This window comes from Gopherus flavomarginatus, chromosome 10 (genome assembly GCF_025201925.1).
Source record: "Gopherus flavomarginatus isolate rGopFla2 chromosome 10, rGopFla2.mat.asm, whole genome shotgun sequence".
In the NCBI taxonomy this organism is placed as follows: domain Eukaryota; kingdom Metazoa; phylum Chordata; order Testudines; family Testudinidae; genus Gopherus; species Gopherus flavomarginatus.
In genome coordinates, this window is record NC_066626.1 from 70,378,718 (window position 1) to 70,405,837 (window position 27,120).

The 27,120-nt window shown below is 42.9% G+C and overlaps 1 protein-coding gene across 8 annotated transcripts in view; it reads right to left on the reverse strand.

Annotated features, from left to right (window-relative positions):
* KALRN (kalirin RhoGEF kinase) overlaps positions 1–27,120 on the reverse strand; it is an 805,383-nt gene that overhangs the window by 211,986 nt on the left and 566,277 nt on the right. For all 8 annotated transcript variants that reach the window (XM_050916883.1, XM_050916882.1, XM_050916885.1 and 5 more), the window contains exons 24-33: positions 25,705–25,771; positions 22,623–22,732; positions 16,914–16,983; positions 15,920–16,009; positions 10,652–10,744; positions 7,305–7,416; positions 6,153–6,343; positions 5,678–5,779; positions 4,793–4,935; positions 2,621–2,723 (exon numbers count right to left, since the gene is read on the reverse strand). In XM_050916883.1, coding sequence (XP_050772840.1) covers positions 2,621–2,723; positions 4,793–4,935; positions 5,678–5,779; positions 6,153–6,343; positions 7,305–7,416; positions 10,652–10,744; positions 15,920–16,009; positions 16,914–16,983; positions 22,623–22,732; positions 25,705–25,771 — 1,081 coding nt within the window. The remainder of the gene's footprint in view (positions 1–2,620; positions 2,724–4,792; positions 4,936–5,677; positions 5,780–6,152; positions 6,344–7,304; positions 7,417–10,651; positions 10,745–15,919; positions 16,010–16,913; positions 16,984–22,622; positions 22,733–25,704; positions 25,772–27,120) is intronic.

The window sequence follows — 27,120 nt, forward strand, 5'->3', positions numbered from 1 at the left end:
CATTCAATTATGCTCCAGATAATCCCCAGGCATAATGGCCAGAGTTAAGGAAAGGAGAAAGTGTGTTGACTTTAGCTTTGAATTTCCTTGCTTTGAGAAGATTGCATCAACCTTAATGTTACTTCAAATTGTTTCTAGTGTGGAGTTAATATATAAATGTTCCATGTGCAAACTGGTCTGCCCCTAGACTGGCTGACATGTTGCTAACACCTTGAAGTGGCTTTGCATGTATTTGTAAAAGAGGTTTCTATGAAGAGATAGTGCTTTGTTTTCAAAGTGGGAGCCTCTCCCCGATTTCTTCTGGATTTAATCCCATGGGGGCACCTGGAGAGAGGTTTTACTGAGGTCACAGAATGGAGGGCTACATTTGGGACAAATCTCAATGCCTTAATCTGATTTCACTGACACCAGGGTAATTCCACTAACTGGAGTTGGACAGTAATTGAATCCATTATTTACAAATCACAGATTCATTACATATTGGTGCCTGAGCAGTGCTGTTATCTGCAGCACATGAAGTCATTATGCTGCATATGTTGCAGAGTTTACTCAAGTGCTACCAGCTGTGCCAAGAACCTGAGCTTGGCACACTGGAGTGCAGCAGCGGCTTTTCTGAGATCTGCCCACAAGCTCTCTGATAATTTACTGTTGGTCAGTCTGAGAAGATAAACCACTAATGCCTTCCCACCCACTCTAATTCTCCTGGAAGATAAGCACCACACATGAGGAGCTAATATCTCTTCAAGGCCCCAGACTAAAATCCCCCAAATATCCAGAAAATAGGCCTGTGTTTAGGAGAAGTTAATGAAAGAAGTACTGTACTCTGTTAGGTCCCAGTAATGCTTTGGGGTCTGCTAGCATAGAGGCCCCTGACAGCAGATCCAGATGCAGGATCAAGACCTCAGACTTTAAAGCATTAGTGTATGGAAACGTGAAGAGATGATTCTGAGGTGAAATAGTGAGTTATACACCACTCCTCAGCATAAAGGTGCTCCAATGCAGCATTGTGAAGGAAGGCTAAATTCTCCTCACCTTACTCCCACAATTAGTGCTATTGATGTCAAGGGCCCTATTTTAGCAGAATTTGACTTTGGGTCTATAGAGCTGATTCACCAAACACTTGAATACACACTTAGCTTTAAGGATATGCTTATCCTATTCCTGTTCAGCAAAGCACTTATCCATGCTCTTAACAGAAAGCATAAGGCTAAGTCACGTTGAAATCAACAGAACTTAGGTAAGTGGTTAAAGTTAAGCATGTGCTCAAGTGCTCTGCTGAATCAGAACATTTATCAGGAATAACAGAGGTGAACAAAACAGAAATGCAGAATAAGTCAGTGTAAATCAAAGAAGTGAAAATGTATTTTCCAGCATCCAACAAGGTATTCACCTAGTTTCAGTGGCTTTTGGGACATATACATATCACACCAACATCTTGTTTAGGTTATTGGTGGAACAAGAAAGTAATGTTTACCTTAAAGGCATGTTCCAATAACATATTATCTTGGGAGCTTTTAAAGGTTATTAATTTACAATTCATTCCTATTTCTGAGTTCAGCTCTCAAAGACATCTACATTGGAACTTGTTGGTGAGCCTGACAATCACAGATACAAGTCTTGTAATTGCAAGAGCACTTTCTACTCAGTGCCACTGGCAACATGATAAAAACACTGATGAGCACATATACCATAGGTGATCCAGGAAAGTTCATTATTTTGCAAGTTTCCATAGGTTTCAAAACCAAACAGGTGCAAAGGCATAAATACTTTTGGTGGATATGAAAAACTGAACTATGTTAAACTGAATACATTACTGTTATTAACAAAACATCACTGTTGAACCAGTGCTCCTGCACAAAGACTTCTGGGCCACTGGAAATATGGCCAAAGATCACAGTTGGAGGAATTAGGGCAATATACCCAAGTCAATCCTCATAGCAGTAATGGCGCACCAAAACAGCCAAATCCTCGGATTGTTCAATAAATAAAACAATAACACACACACACAGAGCAACAAACAACATTAAAATGGAATCCAATGAGCCTCAAGGGTGCCACAGATATGTTCCACCATCTGTCGAGAAAGAATGGATTCCAGAATCACAGTATCTGGAAGGAGAAGGCCTCCCAGCCTCTCATGATTACACAATGGAATGGGCGTGGGGGCAGCTTGCATTTCAGTATTGTTATATTAATTGCTGTGTGTGCACCCACGGTCCCTCCAATAGACTAGTTTTTGGCACGAATATGGCAATTACAGAAGATAACCAACTATCTGGTAATTCACAATCTGGCTCACTCTGGGAGTGCTAATAAGAAAAAAGTTGCTCTGAGCTGTGATTTTTCATAGCCTACTCAACTTCTCAGTTTTAAACACCAAGGGCAGATACTGCAGCTCAGAACCAGCAACAATAGGGGCAAACTACATACCACAGCAATACTGAGGAGAAGCACAAGAATAGCCAGATTTTTAATATCTCAGCAAAGGGGTTCCCAAGTGTAAAACAGCTAAAGAACCTCCATAAAGGGTTAGTCTCTTTGTCTCTCTTTCTATTCTGCTTTTACCCTAAATTCTCCTGGGAAGAGTTAGCTGCAGTGCATATTCAGGGGTAGATCCTACCTTGTCACTGTCCACTGTGTTCTGTGAGGTCCTGGATGCAATGGAAATGGTATCCGGCTGACTGCTCCCATCTCCTTGGCTGTCTGCATCATCCACTCCATCTCTGCAAGGAGACAAGAAAACAACCCTGTTTACTTAAAGCACCAGCCTTGGGAAGTGCAAAAATTCATAAGTGGATTTGAGAACTGCAATTCAGCACATTAGGGCAGGATTTGTGCTAAGATTACCCCACTGATGGAGCTCGTATTATTACACACTATGTAATTTAAAATGATGTCACCTCTGCTGTAGGGTTAGAATTCTGCATATAATCACCATGTTTATTGCTGGAATAGGATTGGCCCTTGTGTCCATATTTACAGCAACAAAGGCCCTTGCTCCTAGAAATAGTTCCCTAATGAGGGTGGTAAGGTAGATACTCCACTCGAGTTAGATTTCTCACTTAACTAAAACAAGCTATCCAAATTACAGCATGGCTGTTTGCGACACTGAAGTGAAGGGGCATTTCTGCAGTTTCACTGTAATCCACATTTTGGGGGGTTTAAAACTAGTATAATAATGACAGGATTGTAAACTAAAACAATAAATTTATATATATATATATACACACACACACACACACACACACACACACACACATATATATATATATATATATATATATATATATATATATATATATATATAAATAAAACCTCATCAGTCTGCTGGCCTAGGGTATTTTCTTCCCTCCTGAAATTCTTTTCTTTCGAACCTCTCTTTCCCTCTTTTTAAGAATTTCTTTACTGAAATTAGTATACGGAATACAAGCAGCCAGTTACGTCTGGCAGGACTTTGATGTTGCAAACAAAGGTCTCACTCTTTCACTGGGATCGATGAGAGCAAACTCATCCATAAGCCAACGAAAACCGTGAGGGCAAGCATGCTCTACTGTTTAGGGTGGTAGTCTGTGGTTCAATTTCCTGCTCTGCCACAGATTTCCTGTGAAACCATAGGCAAGTCACTTGGGTCCAGATTTTTAAAGATATTTGGGTGTTGCTCCATTCAGCATTGCAGAAGTGACTTAGACACTGAGAAGCTTAAGTCTCACTGACTTTCAATGACTCTTACACTCCTAAGTGTCTAATTCACTTATGAAAATGAGGCTTAGGCTCCTAAATCAGTTAGATGTTGCAACACTAAGTGGCGCAACACCTAAGCACCTTTAAAAATCTGGGTCTTAGTCTCTCTATGCCTGAGTTCTCCATCTGTAAAATGGGGATCAAAGCATTGGCCTACTTCTCAGGGGTGTTATAAAAATAAATATATTAAAGATTGAGAGGTGCTCAACTGGGGGCCCTATAAGTTCTTCAGATAGACAGACTGACTGTGCATGGGCTCATGAGGTCTGTTCTAATGGATCCCAACACAAGATTGGAGCCTTAGTTAATGCAGTGAAGAGAATAATCCATTTTATATCATTTTTTCTAACCAAGTACTCCACATTTTTGTCCACAAAAGTCCTGTTATTATTGCTTATTATTTGTCATTGATGGTAACACTGAAACTCTGAAGTCCATTCATATACTGTCAGGACCCCTTATTTTTATTGTCACATGATACATAAAATCAAACAAGAAAAAAATATGCAGACACTTGTTTGTTAGGAAAAAATAGACTCCTCTTCAGGTGGGGTCAGCAAGAGAAATTTTCTTGGATTCAACGGATAATTTTCATTCTGGTCCAGCAGTTAATTCATTATAAGTTATACATCTCTCTAGTAGTTTGGCAGGGTTGAATATTTTTAATTTGAAAATGTCTGATTGGTTTCCACAGAAAAGGTTTTCATTACATTTTTTCCTCCGTTTCATGGTCGAAAAAAAGCAAAGTTTGTCTGTGAAAACTGTGGTTGGTTATAGTAAAAATTCTAAATTAATTCTGTAAAAAGCTAACTGACACTTTCCTGGTATGATAGAGCAAAGCTCCACTGATTTCATGGAGGATTTGACTCCTGATTTTTTGTTTAGGACAGCTTGACCAATCAGATTTTTTTTTTGCTCAAACAGTTGAAGCTATTTTTAGAATTTCTATTCAATGAACTAATCTGAGCAAACCTGCACTGCTGAAGAAAACAGCTGCAACAGAGAATCAAATTCCAAACAGGAGGGTTGTTTAAGGAATCACTGAGGTTACCTTTTACTGTTATTTCTCTGCTTTGCTGGTGTCTTGGGGAGCTGGATTGGCTCCTTCAAAGCTCCTTTCAAATGGATAATCCTCTCCTGAATGACTTCCCGGATATTTTTGATCCATTCCTGTTTTGTTTCAATACTGGATGCCTGAAGTTCCAAAAGGCAAAACGATAGGCACGTTATAAGATTCTTGCATGTCTCCTATGTAGAAGAGTCATGATTTGTTTATATTAACACATGATTGACTGTTTCATTGTTGGTTCTCCACTCCATTGTCACAGCAGCTGGAATACCTGGTAAACCCAGCAGAACTGGAAGTGTATTTTTGCCATACCTACCTAGTAAGTTCAACAAGCAACATGAGAGCAGTTAATCTCTGGATGTATATTTAATACAAGAAATACAAAATGCTCTATGGTGAGGAAACAGGTTATCAGTGCACAGCTGGTATTTCTCAAACAAAATATCTAGTGCGAGTTCTTTTTTTAAGAATTCAATCAGCAAAATGATTGTCAGCTCTGTGGGTCTGAAGAAAAGCACTATTGTCAACGAATCCAGGGCAATCAACTGAAGCAATTATAGTCCCCAATATAAATACAAACCAAACTCAGAATCACCCTGAGTTAGATTCTACAGAGGCTCAACACACAGACTGTAATAGGAAGAGGACTGCAGTGGGCTGACCAGTTGCATAATTGACCCCCTTGAGCCAGGTTATATATTAGAACCAAATTCTGCCCCAAGGTGCAGGCAGAATTGACCATGACTCCAATGCGAATTACATGGATGCTTCCAGGGAAAATAAATCTGACCTTTCACTTAGCACTCCCAGTCCCCAGTTGGGAATTTAATATTTTGCAGGCAAAGAAAACAAGCTCAAAAGACTCACTTTCAGCACTGTTTTGTTGTCTGAGGATGGTGTCCGTCCGGACCACAAGGCAAACTTACAGGGATCTCCCTCAACGTGCTCTGTCACTCCCAGTTCTGAGGTCTAATGACAAGGAGAGATGATTGGAGACCACACATTATGAATGGAGCCTCCTGGTTTCAAGAAGTTTTACACTGGAGTGGGAGCTCAGCTCCTCTGGTATGTTGTACACTGATAAAATATACTGAAAACAAAGCCATAAGCAAGGGATGGCAAGTGAGAGGTGTTTGATCAGTTCAGATGAACCCCACTGCCACTACTCCAACCACCATGCACATTGTCATCTTTAATCTTTCCAGAAACGCTCTGAACTTTGCTTTTCGGGGTTCCAGAATGCATAAGTATTCCAAACTCAATGCAGAGACAAATAAGCCTTCCCTTCCATCTCTACCTACAAAAACCTCAACCCCAGAATATCTCATTCTGGTAGACCTACCAGTAGTTTGTTCTTGTAAACATATTTAGTGTGTCCTGAAGAATCTTTGATCTCTTTGCTAAAAACCAAAGAGATTTCAAAGAGAAACAAGTGTCTCTCGCGGCCTTTCCGAATGAGAGACTTGGGATCCCACACTTGAAAGGAATCCTGAAGGATGAGCTCTCCCTGAACATCCAGGTTTTCATCAAAGCCTAAATGAAACACAACAGAACATTTTATCCAGTTTTGTTCCTGGAACCAATATTCCCAATGATCAACAAAGCAGGGTTTTCACTGTTCAGAGGATTACAGTGTTACGAAAGAATAGGAACGTAGAGTCACATGCTTTATTATGCAACTAATTCTTGAATGGATATTAATGGAAAGGCACTGTCACAGTCAGAACATTGTTCACATTATTCTCTGTTGCTCTGGATTTAATTGTTTCTGTGGTACCTAGTATGTCATATATATATTGAGTGAAATGTACCTATATTGTTGTTCTATATGTACCTTCAGTGCTTTCTGTTGCATTTGTGTGTGATATTATTGATTAGGCAAGGGGAAACATGGTAAAAATTTTAATGGTGACAACTTTATATAGGGCAGCAATATATCGAACACTGGGCATCTTAATTACTTGTAAATTACATAATAAAGACTTTAATGATGAATATTGTACCACGTGGCAATTCAGAGCATTTTAGCTTAGCTTATCATAATATGGTCATCGTAATCAAAGGTAGGCAAACCTCAGTGGGCCTTTCTGATCTCACACCAATGTGGTTTGAGAGTAATTCCACTGGAGACAATGGAGCTATATTAGTGTAAAACTGGCATGACATCAACATTGGGCTCTACCAGTTTAGAGTTTAGGTTCAATTCATAAAATAAACCTTCCAGATGTTTGTGCAAGCCTTAGACAAACTGAGCATAGTTCTTGATTCTCACAGGAACTGATTCTCTTGTAGTAATTGGGCATTTCTGCTTTTGGTCCTCTCATTTTCCAGGTGTGACAAGCATTTCTGAGACATCTCATGAGGAGCAGGGAAGCATCTGAGAGCAATGGGCAATCAGTAATCACAGGCCTGTCACTGCAAATTCTAGGCAACAAGACACCCCAGGATTAATTCCTGCATAGCTTTCCCCCTCATGATTTTGAGAATCTGCTACCTTCCAGCATGCTGACGTGCATGGCATCGTTGGCTTTCTTGGGGACATTGAGCATCACTTCCAGGCCATCTTTGAGTTCTCCTTTGCCTTCTTCACAACAGGTTAAGAGTTCCTAAGAAGAAATGCAGGCCATATATAATTAACTGCTTTAGAGGCAGAATAATATACACTCACTTAAATTCAGGTTACATTTCCTAGCCTAAAGCATTGTCTCCATGCAACATTGCAACAGGTTAATTAAAGGTGAGCTTTAAAATGGATTAAGTTTAATTGCATCAAAGGCCATGTGGACACTCATATATCACAAACCTGGATTAAGTTGATTGAGAACTAGTTTAAGGTTCAACAAAATAGATCACCCTGAAACCAAAATAAGAGTGTCTACAGAGGAGTTTGCACTGATTTAACTAAGCCAGTTTAACTGAAGCAGTTTAACTAAATGGATGCATATGTCATCTGTAGAGAGGGCCTAAAAGAGGCTTATATTGTCTCTATTTCTAGTGAGATTTTCCCCGCATATAAGTTGTTTAGAATCATAGTAACGTAGGGCTGGAAAGGACCCCAAATATCATTTAGTTCAGCCTCCTGAGCTGAAACAGGACCATCCATCTAACCCAGTCGTTCCCAAAGTTGTTCCACCGCTTGTGCAGGGAAAGCCCCTGGCAGGCCGGGCCGGTTTGTGTACCTGCCGTGTCCACAGGTTTGGCTGATCGCAGCTCCCAGTGGCTGCGGTTCGCTGTTCCAGGCCAATTGGAGCTGCTGGAAGCGGCGTGGGCCAAGGGACATACTGAAAAATCTCCAGTGACAGCAATCCACAGTCTTCCTTGGTAATCTATTCCAACACTTAACTATCCTTATAGTTAGAAAGTTTTTTCTAATATCTAGCCTAAAATTTCCTTGCTGCAGATGAAGCCCATTACTTCTTGTCATACCTTCAGTGGACATAGAGAACAATTCATCACTGTGCTCTTTATAACAACCCTTAATATATTTGAAGACTGTTATTGGGGTCCTCCATCAGTTTTCTCTTTTCTAGACTAAATATGTCCATTTTTAACCTTTCCTCACAGGTCAGGTTTTCTAAAGCTTTTATCATTTTTGTAACTATTTTCTGGACCGTTTCCAATTTGTCCAGATCTTTCCTAATGTGTGGCAATCAGAACTGGACACAGTACTCTAGCTGAGGCTGCACCTGTGCCAAACAGAGTGGGATAATTACCTTCCATGTCTTACATAAGACTCCCCTATCGTTTATTAGTTTTCAAGTGGATACTGTCTGATCAATTTGCAAACATTTGCAAAATCCAAGATCAATAGAAAATGTTCCCATTGTTAATTGTAAAATTAGTCTAATGAGTCTTTTATTTGTATATAAGTATTCCTGTGTTGTACCTGTCAACATTTGAAAGAAAAAATTAAGCTCATATCCAGCGTCCAAGAAGAGACAGATGTTGGCTAGGGGTCCCTATCCAAACCCAGGAAAACACCCAGATGTTTGCTATTGTTAGAAACAGCTGAACTGTCATTAAAACATCTGACCAAAGTGTTCCAGAAAGCAAACTTACTGTATAAGAAAACACTTCTATCTCTCTTGGATTTTCCCCTTCTTTCCTTTTTCTCTTCTTAGAGCTAGATTGGATGTTCAGAACTCAGTTCCTGTGGAGAATCAGTCTCACTATGTCTACTTTTCCTCTTCATGCATCTTTTCTTCTGTCATTTGTAATGTACCATATGACTCCCCCTCAGAAGTTCTTCATCCTTTGCATTTTTCTCTCCAAAACACTCTTTCTCCAAGATGTTTCTCTTTCCCAATTCAGTCTTTCTCCCCTACTTACTTTTACAATTAAATATTTCATTTTTCCTCTCCCCCTTCTATCACTATTATTCCCCACCATTAAATCTCTCCTTATTTTTGCACCCACATATGCCTGATCCAACTGCCATCAAAGTCAATAGGAATTTTCTTACTGATTTCAGTAACAATTAGATTAGTCTCCCTCCTCTTGCCCCCTTGGGTCCTCTTGGGATGGAGATCACTCTCAAATGCAAGTTGATGGTACAAATGTTTCAGAGAGTGAGCTGGTGACAGAGTTAGTTTGTAGGTATCACTATCCACATTGAAAGTGAATTGAGAGCTCTGCCCTGCAGCGTAGGAAGCCTGAATACTGCAGCACTGCATAGTGTACAATACCCAGTAAATGAAAGTGACTATAAACACAAGGAAAACTGTGTTTATTGTCACTCATTTCCACTTACTGAGATGGATGAAATGCAAACAGTAAATAAACCGCATTAATGGTGAAAAGTAAATTGGAGCTTTGCAATTTTTACCAGTTTAATTGCTTATGTTATTAACCTACAGGAAAAGATTTTCTTTAATATATGATACTTAACCTCATGGTGTGCATTTATAAAAACTTGGTAATTTCAATGCATTGGTAAAAGAACCTCTTGGGCAGAAATACAGTTGAGAAATTGGCTTGAATTTGCTAGAGGTATTATCATATTCATGTATGATTTCCATGCCATTTTACAAGACACGTGTTCTGGCTGTGCCAACTTCTCCACTGCCTTCATTCATTGTGCAGTCATTTATACCTGTACAAAAGGTGTGTAAGCCACTAGCAGATCAGCATGGCAGCATTTCACACGATATCTTCGGTCCTTATTTGGCCCACATTACCATAGCATCTGTGTGCCTCACAGTCTCTAACATATCTGTTTTCACAACACCTCTGTGAGGTAGGAAGTGCTATTATTCCCATTTTACAGACAAGGAACTGAGACTAAGTAACTGATTTTTAAAGGTGTTTATAATGCCTACCTCCCATTGTCCAAGGTTACACAAGAAGACTGTTGCAGCAATGACTTGAACTTAGGTCTCGCTAAACACTGGATCATTCCTCCTCTTCTTACTGAGTCAGATTTTCATCTACAGCTCTTTTCCTGGCCCAACTTATTTCCACCTCAGCATCAGATCAGCTGCACTGGTCATTGTGTCGGCAAGTAAGGGGTGAGCCAAGGCTCCTTCCACTCCTGGGCCCCTCTCTCCATTCCCTGCCACCTATGTGGAAGGGGGCCCCAGCTGCAGCAGCTGCTCAACCCCTCAGTAGGGTCTGACCATGCAGTTAGCTTCCAAAGGGGATTAAGAGGGGTCGTTACACTCACTAACTCCCCTGCAGAGGCTTACAGCGAGGCTTCTAACTGAACCTAATCTGACCAGAGCTAGATCCCCATATCTTGTGGCTTCAGGCTACTGTGCCTGCCAGTCAAGTTACTGACTCTCTCTGTGACTCTTTGTTCCCCATCTGAACAATGTGGCTAATCAGACTAGATCGTTACTGTACCTTCAGTAAAAGCTGGTATTTGGTGATCCTCTGGACAGGCTTGATTAAATAGGAGGAGATAGAGTTGGCCAGGCCATGCCTTTGTTGAATTTCCTACAGGAGGCGAAAACAAGATGCTGTTAAATACAGACATAAAAAAGCTTTTACCCAACACCAGATGGAACCACCCATAACTAATTTTAGCCATGGAGTTCTTACTTTAACTAGTTATTAGTTCACATACAAAGAATAATGTGGTTTCATAAAGGACAGCAATATACCACAGGGTTATTTAGTGTTCTCTTCTGGTCTGTAAATAGGGAGAGCTCTGTGCAATCACTCTAGCTCGGACTCTGTTGAGTAAACAACACAGGTTTTGCCTTAGGATGTATTTATTGTCATGTAAACTGTTTTTCCTTAGTCGTGAAGGTTTAAATCAGACCCTTAACATTAAATCCTGCATTAATGTCATGTCTGGGGTGGACCTTTATCATAATTCTTCACATTCTGGAGCGTTTACTCACTTAATAACCTCCAGGATGTCCTGGGCCAGATTCTATGCTTCAGCATAACAGGGGAAGGGGAGGGGCCATCACAGATCCAGTTATAGCTCCTTTGTTCTCCTCTTGGCACGTAGCCATGGGTCAGGTGAGAGCCAGCCAGGACACTGCACTAACTTGCTCCAGTTGGTAATAGCCCCAAGAAGCATTCTGCCAGCTGAGGATATAGCTAAAGAACAATATACTCTGACCCCTCCTCTTCCCCACCAATGGTATTTGCCCATCTCGCAACACAACCTGTGTACCGGCTGGCATATGATTATTTTCCTGGAACCAGTTCAGCACATTGCTTTTTGTACTGTGTGTGTAATTAAGTTTTTCATCCTTCTCGTGTCCCAGCTCTTGGTGCAGTAGGACACTCCAGAATGCATTGCCTATGTGCTGTTGGTGAATGTTCACTAGGCACACTAGCCCCTGCTGATGCACTATGGGATAGCTGCTCAGAGATGGTGAAATCTGCACACCTGCCCAGCCCTTCTACACTGAATAAGGCCAGAGTGAACTGAAGGGGTCCTAAAAGTCTCAGTTCCTACCGAGAGAGGATTTTCCCAGCATAGGCATGGAGGCAGACAGCTGCAAGGCAGCCTCTAGAGGACTCCTCCACACAGCCTGGCAAAGGAGACACACACGGCATTGGGGTGAAGGCAGGAAAGGCATATGGGGCATGGGATCACAAAACATGGCACTGTAGAGATTCTGGGCAGTGCTGCCACCCAGGGCTGACTAAGACAGTTACGCTTGGGGTTGTGGAGAAGCTCAGGACTGGGCTTAAAGTCTCCTCCCCTCTTCCTCTGGGCTGCACATTCTGTGCTGCATCTCTAATAGGTGAAGAACAGAATCTCACCCAGTGACTGATGCACTGATACAAAAACACATAGAAAGCAGGCAAAGTGTGGTTGTGCAAATATAGTTATGAGAGCAGCAAAATTGCTGGGTGGACACAAGCTGAACGGTGGTAGGTATCCAAGTCTCTAACTAGTCAGTCAGGAGTTTTAGCCAGGACAGGGCCTTAGAACGCACAAAACTGCCATCCACACAAGGACAAGAGTGTGGAGCTGCATCCTGAGCAGTTACTGCTATGTAATACTGCCCACGGGACATAAAAAATTTCAGATACATCTGTAAAGTGGGATCTTTTGTAAAACACTTGGATGCTGGAAAGCACTAGATGAACTTGCGCTACTATATCTCTTGAAGAATGAACTAAGGCGATACAGGGATTCTGCCTGCTTCCGGAGAAAAACGTGCCTCTAGTTCATTGGAGAAATTGTTCAAGAACACTCCATCCATGCGGAAATATGAATCCCTATAACACTGCCAAGATCAGTGAACCTTACCATGTTGTGCTGTGTGCATGCTGGTCACGCAAGTCAGAGGTGCCTGGGGGCAGCTGTATACTAATACACTGAGCTTTTTCTGAGATCAAAAGAAAAAGATTTCAGGTCAGGGGAAGAATATGGCCAGTGTTTGAACCAGATCCTCCCTGTTTTGTACTTTCTTTGTGTCCTCTTGGACACCCAGCCTGTCTATGCTCTGGCCAAATTTTCTTAGATATGCTCCAACACTCCCAGAAGGAGAACTTTCTCATGATAGTTTAAATAAGAAAGCAATACTAAGCTCTATTATTGTTCAAATTGCATCAGATTCAGAGAAACAGTCCACAAGGCAGATAGAAGAGAGAAACAGGGATCAAATGTTTGTTATCTATGTCCCAGATCCTCAGCTTGTGTGAACTTGCATAACTCCAATGACTTTGAAGCCATGCTGATTTACACTGAATGGGGATCTGGCCTGTATGACTAGGCACAATTATATCTGGTGATTGTGGAGAATATATTTCATTAAATAAGTGTCAGTAAAAATTAATGAGTCCAGTAGACATTAGTGATCTCTGAAGCTACTGGATGAAGAAAATATACACAGTTTTAATGCTGTTGTATACAGAGTTAGGTATTACAGAAGAACAGATATAAGAAGTGTAGGAGTTTGGTGAATCAAGTAAGTTGTGGCTGTTAGAATTCACTGCTATTTTCAAAAGAATAGGGTGCTGGTTTCAGTGTCCCAACCAAAGTCCAATTTGCGTAACCATATTCTGACTCCCTAAATTCTTCCTGTAGTTTCAGAGACCTCATCTGGAATACTGTGTTCAGTTCTGGTCTCACATGTTTAAGGAGGATGAATTCGAACTGGAACAGGCTCAGAGAAGGGCTACTAGGATGATCCGAGGAATGGAAAACCTGTCATATGAAAGGAGACTCAAAGAGCATGGCTTGTTTAGCCTAACCAAAAGAAGGCTGAGGGGAGATAAGATTGCTCTCTATAAATATATCAGAGGAATAAATACCAGGGAGGAGGAGGAATTATTTAAGCTCAGTACCAATGTGGACACAAGAACAAATGGATATAAACTGACTATCAGGAAGTTTAGACTTGAAATTAGATGAAGATTTCTAACCATCAGAGGTGTGAAGTTCTGGAACAACCTTCCAAGGGGAGTAGTGGGGGCAAAAGACATATCTGGCTTCAAGACTAAGCTTGATAAGTTTATGGAGGAGATGGTATGATGGCATAGCCTAATTTTGGCAATTAATTCATCTTTGACTACTAGCAGTAAATATGCCCAATGGCTTGTGATGGGATGTTAGATGCGGTGGGATCTGAGTTACTACAGAGAATTCTTTCCTGGGTGTCTGACTGGTGAGTCTTGCCCACATGCTCAGGGTTTAGCTGATCACCATATTTGGAGTCGAGAAGGAATTTTACTCCAGGGCAGATTGGCAGAAGCCGTGGGGGGTTTTCACCTTCCTCTGCAGTGTGGGGCATGGGTCACTTGCTGGAAGATTCTCCCCACCTTGAAGTCTTTAAATCATGATTTGAGGACTTCAATTGCTCAGACACAGGTTTGATACAGGAGTGAGTGGGTGAGATTCTGTGGCCTGCATTGTGCAGGAGGTCAGACTAGATGATCATAATGGTCCCTTCTGAACTTAAAGTCTATGATTCTATGATATGGCAGTCTCCCTTGCTGCCTGTCCTATGCTGATGATTAGCAATGCCATGTGCATTTAGGGAAAGATCTTTGAAATGGAAAGATTCCCATTGATTTGAATGGGTGTTCAATGAGGTCCTGTACTAGATAGCTACTTTCCTCTCATTGGTGGCTGCATTGCTGTGGTGGATGGAGTGACTCCAGTGTTTGCAAACTTTGTGCAGTGCTTTGGGAATCCTCAGAGATACTGTGGAAGATTATTATTACAGGGAGTATCTCTTTAGCAAGATGTGCTGGATATTGTCCAAATCTCATTAAGAAGAATTGGAACGATGAATTTAATTTCCTTCATATTACACTGAGGGCCTGATTCTCCACTGTCCTGCAATTTGTGCAATCATTTACACCACTGCAAAGTAAACACTAACCACATCAGAATGGGAAAAATTTACAACCCACTTTGCACTGGTGTAAATGATTTCACAAGGTATGGGACTACAGAGACCTTTTACCCTTTAGGGATTCTGGCGTGTCCTTTTTCTCCCTTTGCATTCCGAGTTGTTTTTCAACATAGTAGAATCCCTACCTGGGCCGCATAAAAACAGAACTTGCCACTGCAAAACATCAATATGCTGAACCTTTAACTTGCAATATTAAGCACTATCAGAAGGTCTCCAGTCAACATATGAGGCTGTGATGGCAAAGCTTAGCACAGCAGATACTTTTTAATCTGTGTGAACACACTGATAAACATGTAAATCTGCTGAAATGTTCCATGTCCCAGGGAAGCCATTTCTAAACTATTATATAGGCTCAAGTGCCACCTGCTGGTAAAACTATTTAACTGTCAAATATACTTTTAGGAAGAGGAGCTGACTAATTTACAAAGAGCACTATGTGGTCCAGAGCAAATTATTTTTAAATTATTATGCTCTTCATTTTTCCGGTTCACTTAAGAGCTTTAAATGCTGAGTTTAACTGAAACAATTTAATCAATGGCCTATAACGAGTTCACGAGTTGATTCATACAGTTATTACCATGGTACCAGCTGCATGAGTAGGAATCCTGCTGACTGATTATATTTGTAACTGACAATGTTTAGTGTCTAGGAAAGGAGATGTATTTAAAATTTTAAGGACAACCCACAGTGGTCCCTAAAGGACTGGAGTAACAGAGTGTTAATATGGATGAGAGATGGACCAGACTCCAGAGGTTCAGTGAACACATTTAGTTCCAATAAAGAACCCAAAAGCATGCATGTTTTATCTGAGCCACCTCTGTCTTCAAAGCTGGTGCTGGATTCTGCAAACACGGATTACTGGGCTTACCGCTTTACTACTGGACACAGTCCAGTTGAAGTCAATATGTCACTTATTGTCATGTTTAGGCAAGTGTTTAGTGTTTGCAGGATTGGCTTCTTATCTTGGAAATGCTGTGAGAAGAGCTCCCTTTATTGGATTTTGGCACTTTAAAGTATAAATGTAATGAACTCAGATTCTCTTGTTTGATTTTGTCACTGGAACTAGGAGACCAGAGGAAATCTGAACCATCCAGAACCTTAAAGTGATTTGATTTTAAAACCAGATGAAGGTTCACATAAGGATTGGTCAACCATACTAGGACCAACTTTCCCCAGTGATGAAGACTGCACATCACACAATGCATATATACATCATCCAGCGGGCAACCAGTATGTGTCAGAATGTGTGCTCTGATGGAGAATGTCAAGAGCTGCTTACATCAAAGAAACTCCCTGCATGTTCCAGGATGAGCTGGCTGGAATCAGGCTTGTTTTTGCAGTAGGTGACATATATCTGAAATTTATCTGCCTGTAAAAAGAAACATCAAGGGAAAAGCAAGATAAGATACTGCTCTGCTCCCACAATCACCCATTAAGACTGAGCAGAATAAATACATGCAGTAAACCAGTTTCTCTTACTGTAATGAGAGTATTGCAGGTTAAATAGAACAATTAAAGGCAAACTGTGTTCTTCCAGTTGAGGAATACGAGGTGCACCAAATATTAAACATGTATGCTTTTCTTTAACAAATCTATAGGTAATATCAGAGACAAGGCTCGGGCAAACATTTTCAGCTTTATTCTGGGGTACTGAGTAAGTATTAGACTCTGCACAGACCAATCCCCTACAGAAGATGGGCCATTTAACAACAGCTTGTTGGTAAAACATGAACAATGTCTGAAAATATTTACTCCTGCCTTGAAGCAATTGTTACAGAGTTGAGGGCTAGTTTTTGTCACAAGGACACAGTCCACCACTGTGGTGCCACAGAAATATCTCAGGGAAGGAATTATGGCTTAGGGGTTCGTTACGCAAACATCTACTCTAGATACCTGAGTGCTGAATGGGGCCACAATGCCCTCCCTACTTCCCCTTTGCTCCCAGGGGAGGTAGTAATTTATTGGTGGCCTATATCACTTGTCACCCAAGCTGGCTCAGCTGTGTTGGCCAACGAGTGCAAGCAAGCTGGGAGAGCCGGGGCAGGGGAGGGAGTCAAGGCTCTAGTTTCCTCTGCTGCAGGGAAGGAGCAGACAGGGAGACAGCGTAGAGCTGTGTTCCCTTTACTTTTCTGTGCGGATGTGCACTCCAAGTCACAATGTAGCTCTAAGTGTCCTCTACACATCACTAGGAAAGTATCACTTGCACCAATCTCTAGCTTGCTTCTGTCTGGGTTTGAGGAGGTAATAAATGGTGAAACAGGAAGCCTCATTACCCAGGTGACAAAGCAGTGACCCACGTCTTCAGGCAGTTGTTCATATTTCTCTAGTTCTTTCAGGAAAATGCTGAAAATGTGAGAGATAGCTAGAGTTAGTTACTCTGTGTAGCTGAATATCTGCACCATGCTATGATTATTCTTAAAAGTATCTTTATTACAAAGTTAATCAAATGTGTTTTATGGTCTGACCATTGAAAAAGTGTGTTACCACCAATGGATGCTTTTTTCTTTGAACACAACTACTCCATCTGAAACATTTGCTCCTTGGCTCAACAACAGATAAAAAGATGATAATCCTTAGCACTGGGATAGTGTTGTAGAGGCTATGAAGTGCTGTGCAGGCATGAACTAATTCATCTTCGCAGCAACCTTGTCAGGGAGATAATACTTAGAGTGGGGCAGGAAACAGTTTTCTCATCTGTGACAATTTCAAAAACATTCTATTGCCCATGAAAAGTTTCAATTTCAATGAATTGGCATTTTCTGTCAAAAACACCTTTTGTTGAAAAATTTCCAACCACCTCTAGTATCATTATCCCTATTTTACACATAGGAAAATAAGGCAGAGAAGTTAAGTGATTTACCCAACTCTACACAGTGTGTCAATAGCAGGGCAAGGATAGGAGCTCAGAAGTTTATGGCTTCTGATCCTGAATTCAGTCCATTACACCACAATCCCTCTATAGTATTTTAGGCTAAATTAGGCCATGATAACAATTTAGAAAACTGAGGGTGAGTCTCAAGTTATCAGCCAGGACCTTGGGACTAAACTCATGCCCTAGGTCAGCAATGCAAGGGATGTTCATCCTCTGCTGAAAGATGGAAAATTTCATGTCACTCAAGTTACTCCTCTGGCTTTGGAGAACGCCATGTCCAATGCTTGGCTGCAGTGAGGGTCACTGAACAGAATGAACAGGAGGGTGTGAAAACAGTTGTATGTGCTGTGCACTATTGTGTTCTACAATAGCAAATTCTATAGGATCCCCTGGATATAAACATCAATCGCTGCAAAACAAACATAATAGGTGGAAGGGACACCACAATGGGAGAAAGGAGAATTGGGGTTAAGGCCAGACAACCTCGTTGCTCAAGTAAGTAGCAAATGGGGTGGAGGGAGATCTCCAGTAAGAAGTTTGGGCATTTTAAGTGGTCTAGTAGTTTATATATCCACAAGGTATGGGACATTTTTCATGTAATACAAATAGTTTGAATCTACCATTCTGGTTCATTTTAAAGCTGACTGCACATTCTGTGAATGATATTGTCTCTGTTGGTCTATATCTATTTATGTACTGGTTTAAAATGTCACAAGTTCAACTTTACCTGACTGAAGTGCAGACAATTCCTTAGGACTGCAAAGTGTTGTTTTGATGTGTTTGCTTCTAAGATTGCCTCACTTTTTGATGTATAATTTGAAGACTCTTTATTTGAATTGGAATTATGGGATTCAGTGTCCTTTGGGTGTTGTGTATATAACTCCCATTGCATGCACATATACATTAAGAGAAGAACAAGTCTGAATGCAAATCTCTTTAACATAAAGGATATAGTCCCAACCTGATGTAGGGGAAGCTACAGGTTAGCTGTAAGTATAGGTGGCTATAGGACTGATTATTTCTTAGGGCATGTTTTCACTAGCAATGTTAAAGCGCTGCCATGGCTAAAAAACCCACCTCCATGAAGGGAGTAGCTCCCAGCTCTGTGAGTGCAGCTTCCAGTGCAGGTACGCTGTCTACGCTGCCACTTTGCAGCGCTGAAACTTGCAGCACTCAGGGGTGTGTTTTTTCACATCCCCGAGTGAGAAAATTGCAGCGCTGTAAAGTGGCAGTGTAGACAAGGTCCTAATCTTCCATTGACCATTCCTTCTGTTTCCAGACTTTTCCAAGAGGTGATATGTTTGACAGGCAACATTCCAGGCTTCTGTTTAAATGGTTGACTTTACTGACTTCATCTCAGTACAGTAAACTGACTGGATTTATAGATCAAGCAGTCTGTTGTTCCCATCCAACTTGGCTAGATCAGGTCCTTGAATCAGACAGGGTTTGATTCTGTGCCCATGACATCAATGGAAAGTTCCCATTGACTTCACTGATTTAGGATCAGCCTGTTGATGCTCTGTTTGACCCATGTAATATGAGAAGATCTTTATCAGGCTGGATAATTTCGGAGTGAGTGATTAAATCTGGCAGACCTTCAGTGGGTTTCAGGTGGGCGAAGAGTACAAGAGAGTCTCAGACTTTTAACAATAAATTAATCTAATTATTCTGAGGTGATGACAATGATTGTTTTGCTTCCCAAAACCAGCTGGACAGAGATTCTATTTCTCTAATTTTGATTAACTTCATTTGGTAACAAGGGTCTCATTGATTTACATCAACCATTTCATAATCTGAGATCTGTGTTGCGTGGCTAGTATGGAACCAGGGATCTGGGCTTTAACTTCTAAATAGGGAAAATGTTATGATGATACAGGTTATATGCTCTGTAACTAGGCCCCATTTTTCCCATCCCTAAAATTGAGGGAATACTACTACATTACTTCTTGGTGCCTGGTTTTTCCCAAGATGGGGATAATGATGTGAAGCTTAATTCATTAATATTGGTAGAGTGCTCAGAGATACTTAGACGGAAAGAGCTTATAAGACTGCTGTCATAAACAGATGTGGAACAATAACTGGAGAAGGGTTGTTAGGGTTGGCTGTGTCCTTCTGCTTAGCCTGTTCTAATTCCAGGGCCTGCCGGTGGGCCTCCCTCTGAAGCTCTATCTCTCTTCTGTGGGCCGCCTCTTTATCTTCTTGTTCTCTTTTGTGGGCCACCTCTTCCTTGGCCATGTCTGCCTTAATTAGTTCTATCCGTCTCCTATGTTCGTTGTCTTTCTCTATGACTTCTAGCTTTGCCCATTCCTGCTTAATGTGCTTCCTTTCAGGGTGCGAAATGCACCCGCCACCTTCCAAAGACTTGTAGATAGTCTCCTACCAGGATTGGGAGAATATGCAGTTGCCTACCTCCATGATGTGGCCATTTTTTCTGATTCATGGCCCGAACACCTGGAGCACCTGGAAAAAGTCTTTGAGCGCATCAGGCAGGCCGGACTAACGGTTAAGGCCAAAAAGTGTCAAACAGGCCAAAACAGAGTGACTTACCTGGGGCACCAGGTGGGTCGAGGAACCATAAACCCCCTACAGGCCAAGGTGGATGCTATCCAAAAGTGGCCTGTCCCAAGGTCAAAAAAACAGGTCCAATCCTTCTTAGGCTTGGCCAGGTATTACAGGCGATTTGTACCACACTACAGCCAAATTGCTGCCCCACTAACAGACCTGACCAAAAAGACCCAGCCAAATGCAGTTAAGTGGACAGATGAGTGTCAGAAGGCCTTTACCCAACCTAAGGCAACGCTCATGTCTGACCCTGTGCTAAGGGCCCCAGACTTTGACAAGCCATTCCTAGTAACCACGGACGCATCTGAATGTGGTGTGGGAGCAGTTTTAATGCAGGAAGGACCAGATCACAACTTCCATCCCGTCGTGTTTCTCAGCAAGAAACTGTCTGAGAGGGAAAGCCATTGGTCCATCAGTGAAAAGTAATGCTACGCCATTGTGTACGCCCTGGAAAAGCTATGCCCACACGTTTGGGGACGGCGTTTCCAGCTACAAACCGACCATGCTGCGCTAAAGTGGCTTCATACTGCCAAGGGGAACAACAAAAAACTGCTTCGATGGAGTTTAGCTCTCCAAGATTTTGATTTTGAAATTCAACACATTTCAGGAGCTTCTAACAAAGTAGCTGATGCACTCTCCCGTGAAAGTTTCCCAGAATCAACTGGTTAAGAATTGTCCTTGCAATGTAGAAAGTCCTGTAGTTTACATACTTAGTAGTATATGTAAAGGTGCATGTGTTGTATTAATCTGTTTATTCTAAAGTTCTAGGAAGAAATCACCGCCAGTGTGGTTCCCTACTGTCTGCGATTTGGGGGGCGTGTCATAAACAGATAGTTAAGGGTTTTTCTTTGTTCTCTCTGGGGTCTGAGAAGGACCAGACATGCTTTCCAATCTTTCTGAAAAAATCTCTTCTATTCAATACTGTAAGTACTAGATAGCAGGCGGATTAGGCATTTGTTTGTTTTCTTTATTCAAATGTGTATTTTCTGGAAGGATTTTAATTCTGTTTGCTGTAACTTGTATACTTAGGCTGGGACGGAGAAGCCCTCTGGTCTAGGTGAAGCTGGAAGACCCTGTAACATTTTCTATCTTGATTTTACAGAGATAATTTTTACTTTTTTCTTTCTTTAATTAAAAGCTTCTCTTTTAAGAACCTGATTGATTTTTTTATTCTTGTGTGAGACCCCAGGGGATGGGGTCTGGACTCACCAGGGATTGGTGGGGGGGAAAGGAGAAAAGGGGGAGGGAAAGGTTAATTTCTTTCTGTGTTAGGATCACTGTCTCTCTCTCAGGGAGAGTCTGGGAGGGGGAGCGAAGGGGGGGGAAGGTGAATTTCCTCTCTGTTTTAAGATTCAAGGAGTTTGAATCACAGTGATCTCCCAGTGTAACCCAGGAGGGGGGAATGGTTTATTTCCCTTTGTTTTGAGACCCAGGGGATTTGGGTCTTGGGTTCCCCAGGAAAGGTTTTGGGGAACAGAGAGTGTACCCAAACACTATATTTTGAGTTGGTGGCAGCGTGATAAGATCTAAGCTAGGAATTAAGCTTAGAAGGGAATAAGCTGGACGCTGAAGTTCAAAGTGGGAAAGAGACGCCTGACAACTGCAAAGCGTTATTATTATATTATTATAGAAAGAGCTGTTTTATCCGGCACTTCACCGACCAAAAATCTCTATAAACCAGCGCTTCTGATTTTCATTGAAGTGCCGGTTTGTAGTCCGGTTGGCGCGAGGCCGGCAGGGAGTTGAGGCGTGGGAGGGAGTGTGGAGCGTGGACTCTGGGAGGGAGTTTGGGTTAGGGAGGGGGTGCAAGGTGCCGGATCCGGAGGCGCTCACCTCAGGTGGCTCCCCACAAGCGGTGACCTGTCCTGACTGCTCCTAGGTGGAGGTACAGCAGGCGGCTCTGCATGCTGCCGCTGACCCGCCCCCACCCCGAACTCTAGCAATGCGGCTCCCATTGGCTGGGAACTGTGGTCAATGGGAGCTGTGGGGGCAGCGCCTGCAGGCGGAGGCAGTGCGCAGAGCCACCTGCTGCACCTCCGCCTAGGAGCAGCTGGGACAGGTCGCCGCTTGCGGGGAGCCACCAGAGGTGAGCGCCCCCCAGATCCGGCACCCTGCACCCGCTCCCATGCCCCAACCTGCTGCCCTGCACCACCTCCCACACCCAAACTCCCTCCCAGAGCCTGCGCCCTGCACCCCCTCCTGGACACAACCCTCTCCCTCTTAGTTAACTGGCATTTTTCACTTACCAGCCCCCCATTGCCCCAACATGCTGGATAAAACAGTTTTTATTGTATTACTAGTCTGCCTTGCATGTCTTTAATCAGCTATAAGCAAAGTTTGAATAAAGTTTTAATTATTTTTACAAAGAAGTAAATAAGGAAACAGTCGGTATTCCCCAGATTTGGATCAATAACTGCATGCCTTTCTACAAATACTACTGTACCAGTTCTCAGCACACATTATATATATGTACAGAATGATTTGGGGATTTTTGTTTTGGTTTGTTTTGTAATCAGTGAACCTTCTTGGACACATTAGGAAAACCTACTTGTTATGGAAGTCATAAATCTCCTGAATGTTGCCAAAGATGATATGTTCTTTATTAAGAATCCCAGGGGGTATCTCCTCCACTCCACTTGTCATTTCCCAAAGGTAGGTCTGAAAGACACAAGAAATTCTTAGCACCAAGAAGTGCAAAGCAAAAGAACAGAGCTTCCTATTTTCTTGACAAAGGCATAGACTGACAAGAGAAATGTGCACTTGGAGATTAAACACATAATCTGAAAAGAAATAAAATGGAAATGCTCCAATGACGTGAAAAATGTCTCAAGAAATTTAAAGTGCAGACATAGAGAAGAATGTCTGAGGGGGAAGTGAAATCATGTCGACAAAACCAGATCTCACTGTCTCTCTGAATGCCCACTGCTCATGCCCAAATAGAACTACAGACAGAAAACAGCTCAAAGGTAAGATGAGTTCACAACTTCAAGAGCAAAGCATTTATCATTCTATGCATAAAGCCACATTCTAGATGTAGGAACTTGAATGCTAACCTCCTTCTGTAAGGTTTACCTTGTTTACTATCCTCAGTATCACAGAGCTACTCAGAGGAAACCCTTAAATAGAGTTTGGCAAACTATTTACAACAAAGTATTTACCAGTGTGATGCAGACCCTTTTTCTGTTCACAAATAATCCAGGCACAGATTTCAATTTTTAATGAAATGTTATACATAAATTATTTAAGGAATGTTTTAAACAAACACATTTCAGTCTCTGGATTAATTCATGAAGTATTTGCTATTCATAATTACCTAGTTATGCCATGTGATTGGTCACCATAGACTCATAGACTTGGCAGGGGTGGGCAAACTTTTTGGGCCGAGGGCAGGGGAAATTGTATGCAGGGCTGGAGCAGGGTGTTGGGGTGCAGGAAGGAGTGTAGGAAGTGGGAGGGGGTGCGGTCAGGGCCGGCTCCAGGGTTTTTGCTGCTCCAAGCGGCAGAAAAAATAAAAAGCTGTGATCGCAATCGGTGGCAGCTCCACCGCACCGTTTTCTACTTTGACAGCACGTCGGTGGCAGGTCCTTCCCTCCGAGAGGGACCAAGGGACCCGCCGCCGAATTGCTGCCGAAAAGCCCAACATGCCAACCCTTCCCTTTGGCTGCCCCAAGCATCTGCTTGCTGAGCTGGTGCCTGGAGCCGGCCCTGGGTGCGGTGAGCAGGAAGGGGTCAGGGCAAGGGATTGGGGCAGAAGAGGGATGCGGAGTGCAGGAGAGGGCTCATGGCAGGGGGTTGGGTGCACAGGGGTGCAGGGTGCAGCAGGGAGCTCAGGGCAGGGAGTTGGGGTGCAGGAGAGGTGTGGCATGTACGAGGGGGCTCAGGGCAGGGAGCTGGGGTACAGGAGGGGTGCAAGGTGCAGGCAGGGGGCTTAGGGCAGGATGTTGGGGGGTGGGGTTCAGGAGGGGTTTGGGCTCCGGCCCGGTGCCGCTTACCTAAAGAGGCTCCGGGGTGGCAGTGGCACGCACCAGGGCCAGGGCAGGATCCCTGTATGCTCGCCCTGGCCCTGGCCCCATGCCAGAGCTGCCTGGGGCGGGGGCAAGTGGGGCAATACTATACTGTTCTATAGTATTAGAACTTTTTTTATGGAAGGGGCCCCTGAAATTGCTTTACCCCAGGCCCCCTGAATCCTCTGGGCGGCCCTGCCCCGTGCCGCTCTAGCAAGTGCTGTGGCCCCTGGGGGAGGGGAGGCTGAGGGCTCTGTGTGCGCTGCCCTTGCTGTGCTCCAGGTACCTTCCCCGAAGCTCTCATTGGCAGCAGTTACCTGTTCCCGGCCAAAGGGAGCTGTGGGGGGCAGTGCCTGGAGGCATGGGCAATGCATGGAGCCCTCTGCCCCCCCCACCCGAGGGCTGCAGGGACATGGTGCTGGTCACTTCTGAGAGCGGCCTGGGGGCCACGGCGGGCAATCCCGAAGGCTGGATCCAATTCCCTGAGGGGCCGGATCCAGCCCACTGGCCGTAGTTTGCCCATCCCTGCTTTAAAGTCAGAAGGGACCATCATGATCATCTAGTGAGTCTGACCTCCTGCACATTGCAGGCCACAGAAGCTAACCTGCCCACTCCTGTAATAGACCCATAACCTCGGGCTGAGCTACTGAAGTCCTCAAATCGTGATTTAAAGACTTCAAGTTACAGAGAATCCGCCATTTACACTAGTCTAAACCTGCAAGTGACCAGAGCCCCAAAGTCACACGTAAGTGTTTCTACTCTTTGAATGGATGAATGAAGCTTTTAGAAATAGAGGAGCGCTCAGACTGTCACTTGGGGTGCAAATGTTTACACATAGGTATATTCATAAGAGTATTTGCAACACTTTCTCTTTTTGGCAATGTAAAAAAAATAGCTCATTCTACTTCTACAACTTCCATCCATTGGTACTGACTCCGTGGGTGCTCTGGGGCTGGAGCACCCATAGAAAAAAAAATAGTGGGTGCTCAGCACCCACTGGCAGCCCCCTGGATCACATTCTATCCCTCTCTCTCCGCGCCTCCAGCCTGCTGGCGGGCCCTGCCGATCAGCTCCTCCCCCACCCTCCCAGCACCTCCCATCCACCAGTGATCAGCTGTTCAGTGGTGTGCAGCAGGTGCTGGGGGAGTGGGGGAGGACTGCTGTCAGGAAGAGCAGGGGAGGGGATGGAATGAGGCCAGCCATGGAGGGGTATTGGGGGAAGGGGTGGAGTGGGGACGGGGCCTGGGGTGGAGTGGGGGTGGGAAGACGCGAGGCGGAGGCTTGGGGAAAGGGGTGGAGTGGGGATGAGGCCTGTGGCTGAATGAGGGTCAAGCGTCCCCCAGGAACTGAGGAAGTTGGTGCCTGTGCTCCCACCAGTGGAACCTGATTGTCTGCACTCTCCAGCCCTGCTTCTTTATCTTCCCCTAAGCACCACTGCAGGGGGCCAGGGAAGCTGAATTGAAGGTAACCTCCTACCTGCCTTAGCACTCTCTCACAGCTTCCTTCCAGGTGCCAGTCAGTGTCTGACACTCAGGCTTTATTGTACAGCCTAGAACAGCACAAATATATGCGAGGATGCTGTATCATTACTTAGAATACTATGATCTTACAGGGAAAAGAACTTACCTCTAAACATTCATGTAAGTCTCTGACATAAGCTTTTTCAGTCTGAAGCAGTTCAGCCATAATGAATCTGGAAGGAGGAAAGTCCTTCAGTCAGTTTGTACATAACACACATTTATGGCATTACTAAAGAGAAAAACTCTCTTGTATATTTGTCATAAATCAGTGCACTTCCACTCTAATTTTCACCTAACTGGTATTACCTCGGCTCTATGGGAATACAAATAATAATGATAATCATACCTTCCAAACATATGAATAAAATACCACTTATTTCTATTCATTTGGGACCAATCTTACATATAGTATATGAGCTAAGAGGTGAAAACTTTATCTAATAGTTCCACATTTTAAATAATAAAATCCAATTACAATGTGTTTCTTCAATCCTTTGGTCTTATCTATGGTCCTGAAGTCCTTAGTCATGTGACTCCCACCAATTGTACTGGAGTTTTGCATATGTAAGGACTTTGAAATTGGCCCACGCCACCTACATTTGTAGAAGTATCCACTATTTATGGGCAACCTTGTGTCACCCTTACTCATGCTGAGTAGTAGCGTGATTTCAGTAGGACTATTTGTGGAGTAAACTACTCAGTGTCAGGTTGACACCGTCTAGCCCTTTAGTTGGCTCAGTTATTAGGTGCCCAACTTGAAGCAAGAAGATGTTGATTTTCTGAGGTTCTGAGCAACCACTGCTCCAGCTGAAGTCAGTCAGAGCTTGGGATGCTCAACACCTCTGAAAAAAGTAGGCCCTAGGTTTCTCAAGTTGTGCACCCAAAATTTTGAAAATTTGGGCCTATATTTTGTAAAACCACAAATATATCATTCCTTCAAACCCAAACAACTTCTTATACAGTCCTTCCATCACACTTAATATTTGATAACTGATTAAACTAAGAACCTTAACACAGATGAATTAAGCCAAAATGTGTGCTCTGAAATTACAGCTTTTCCCTATTTTAGCCTGGCCTATTAGACTTTTAGTTCTGAGATTTTTAAACCTATCTCAACCTAGGAATTTTAAACACTATGAGTAAAATCCTGGCCCCACTGAAGTCAATGTCACAAGCCCCCTTGATTTCAATGGGATCAGGATTTCACCCCCATCTGATCATAAAAGGTTAATTGGGAAACAGTGTTTGATTGCACATACACATATTATTTTAACTTTCTTTTCTCCCTTTTATTCACACAGAAAGACCCTAGTGATAATGAATCTCTCAATTATTATAACCAGCATGTACTAATCTACTTCTCTGACTCACTCCTTAACCTCTCTGGAAATAATTAATCACAAAGAAATTCAAACTAAATCTTTTGAAAACACTCCAACCTACAATCACAATTTCTATTCAAGCTCATATAGACATATCTCCACGGCCCCACACTGGCTGGAATTATGGAGTTGTTAATATT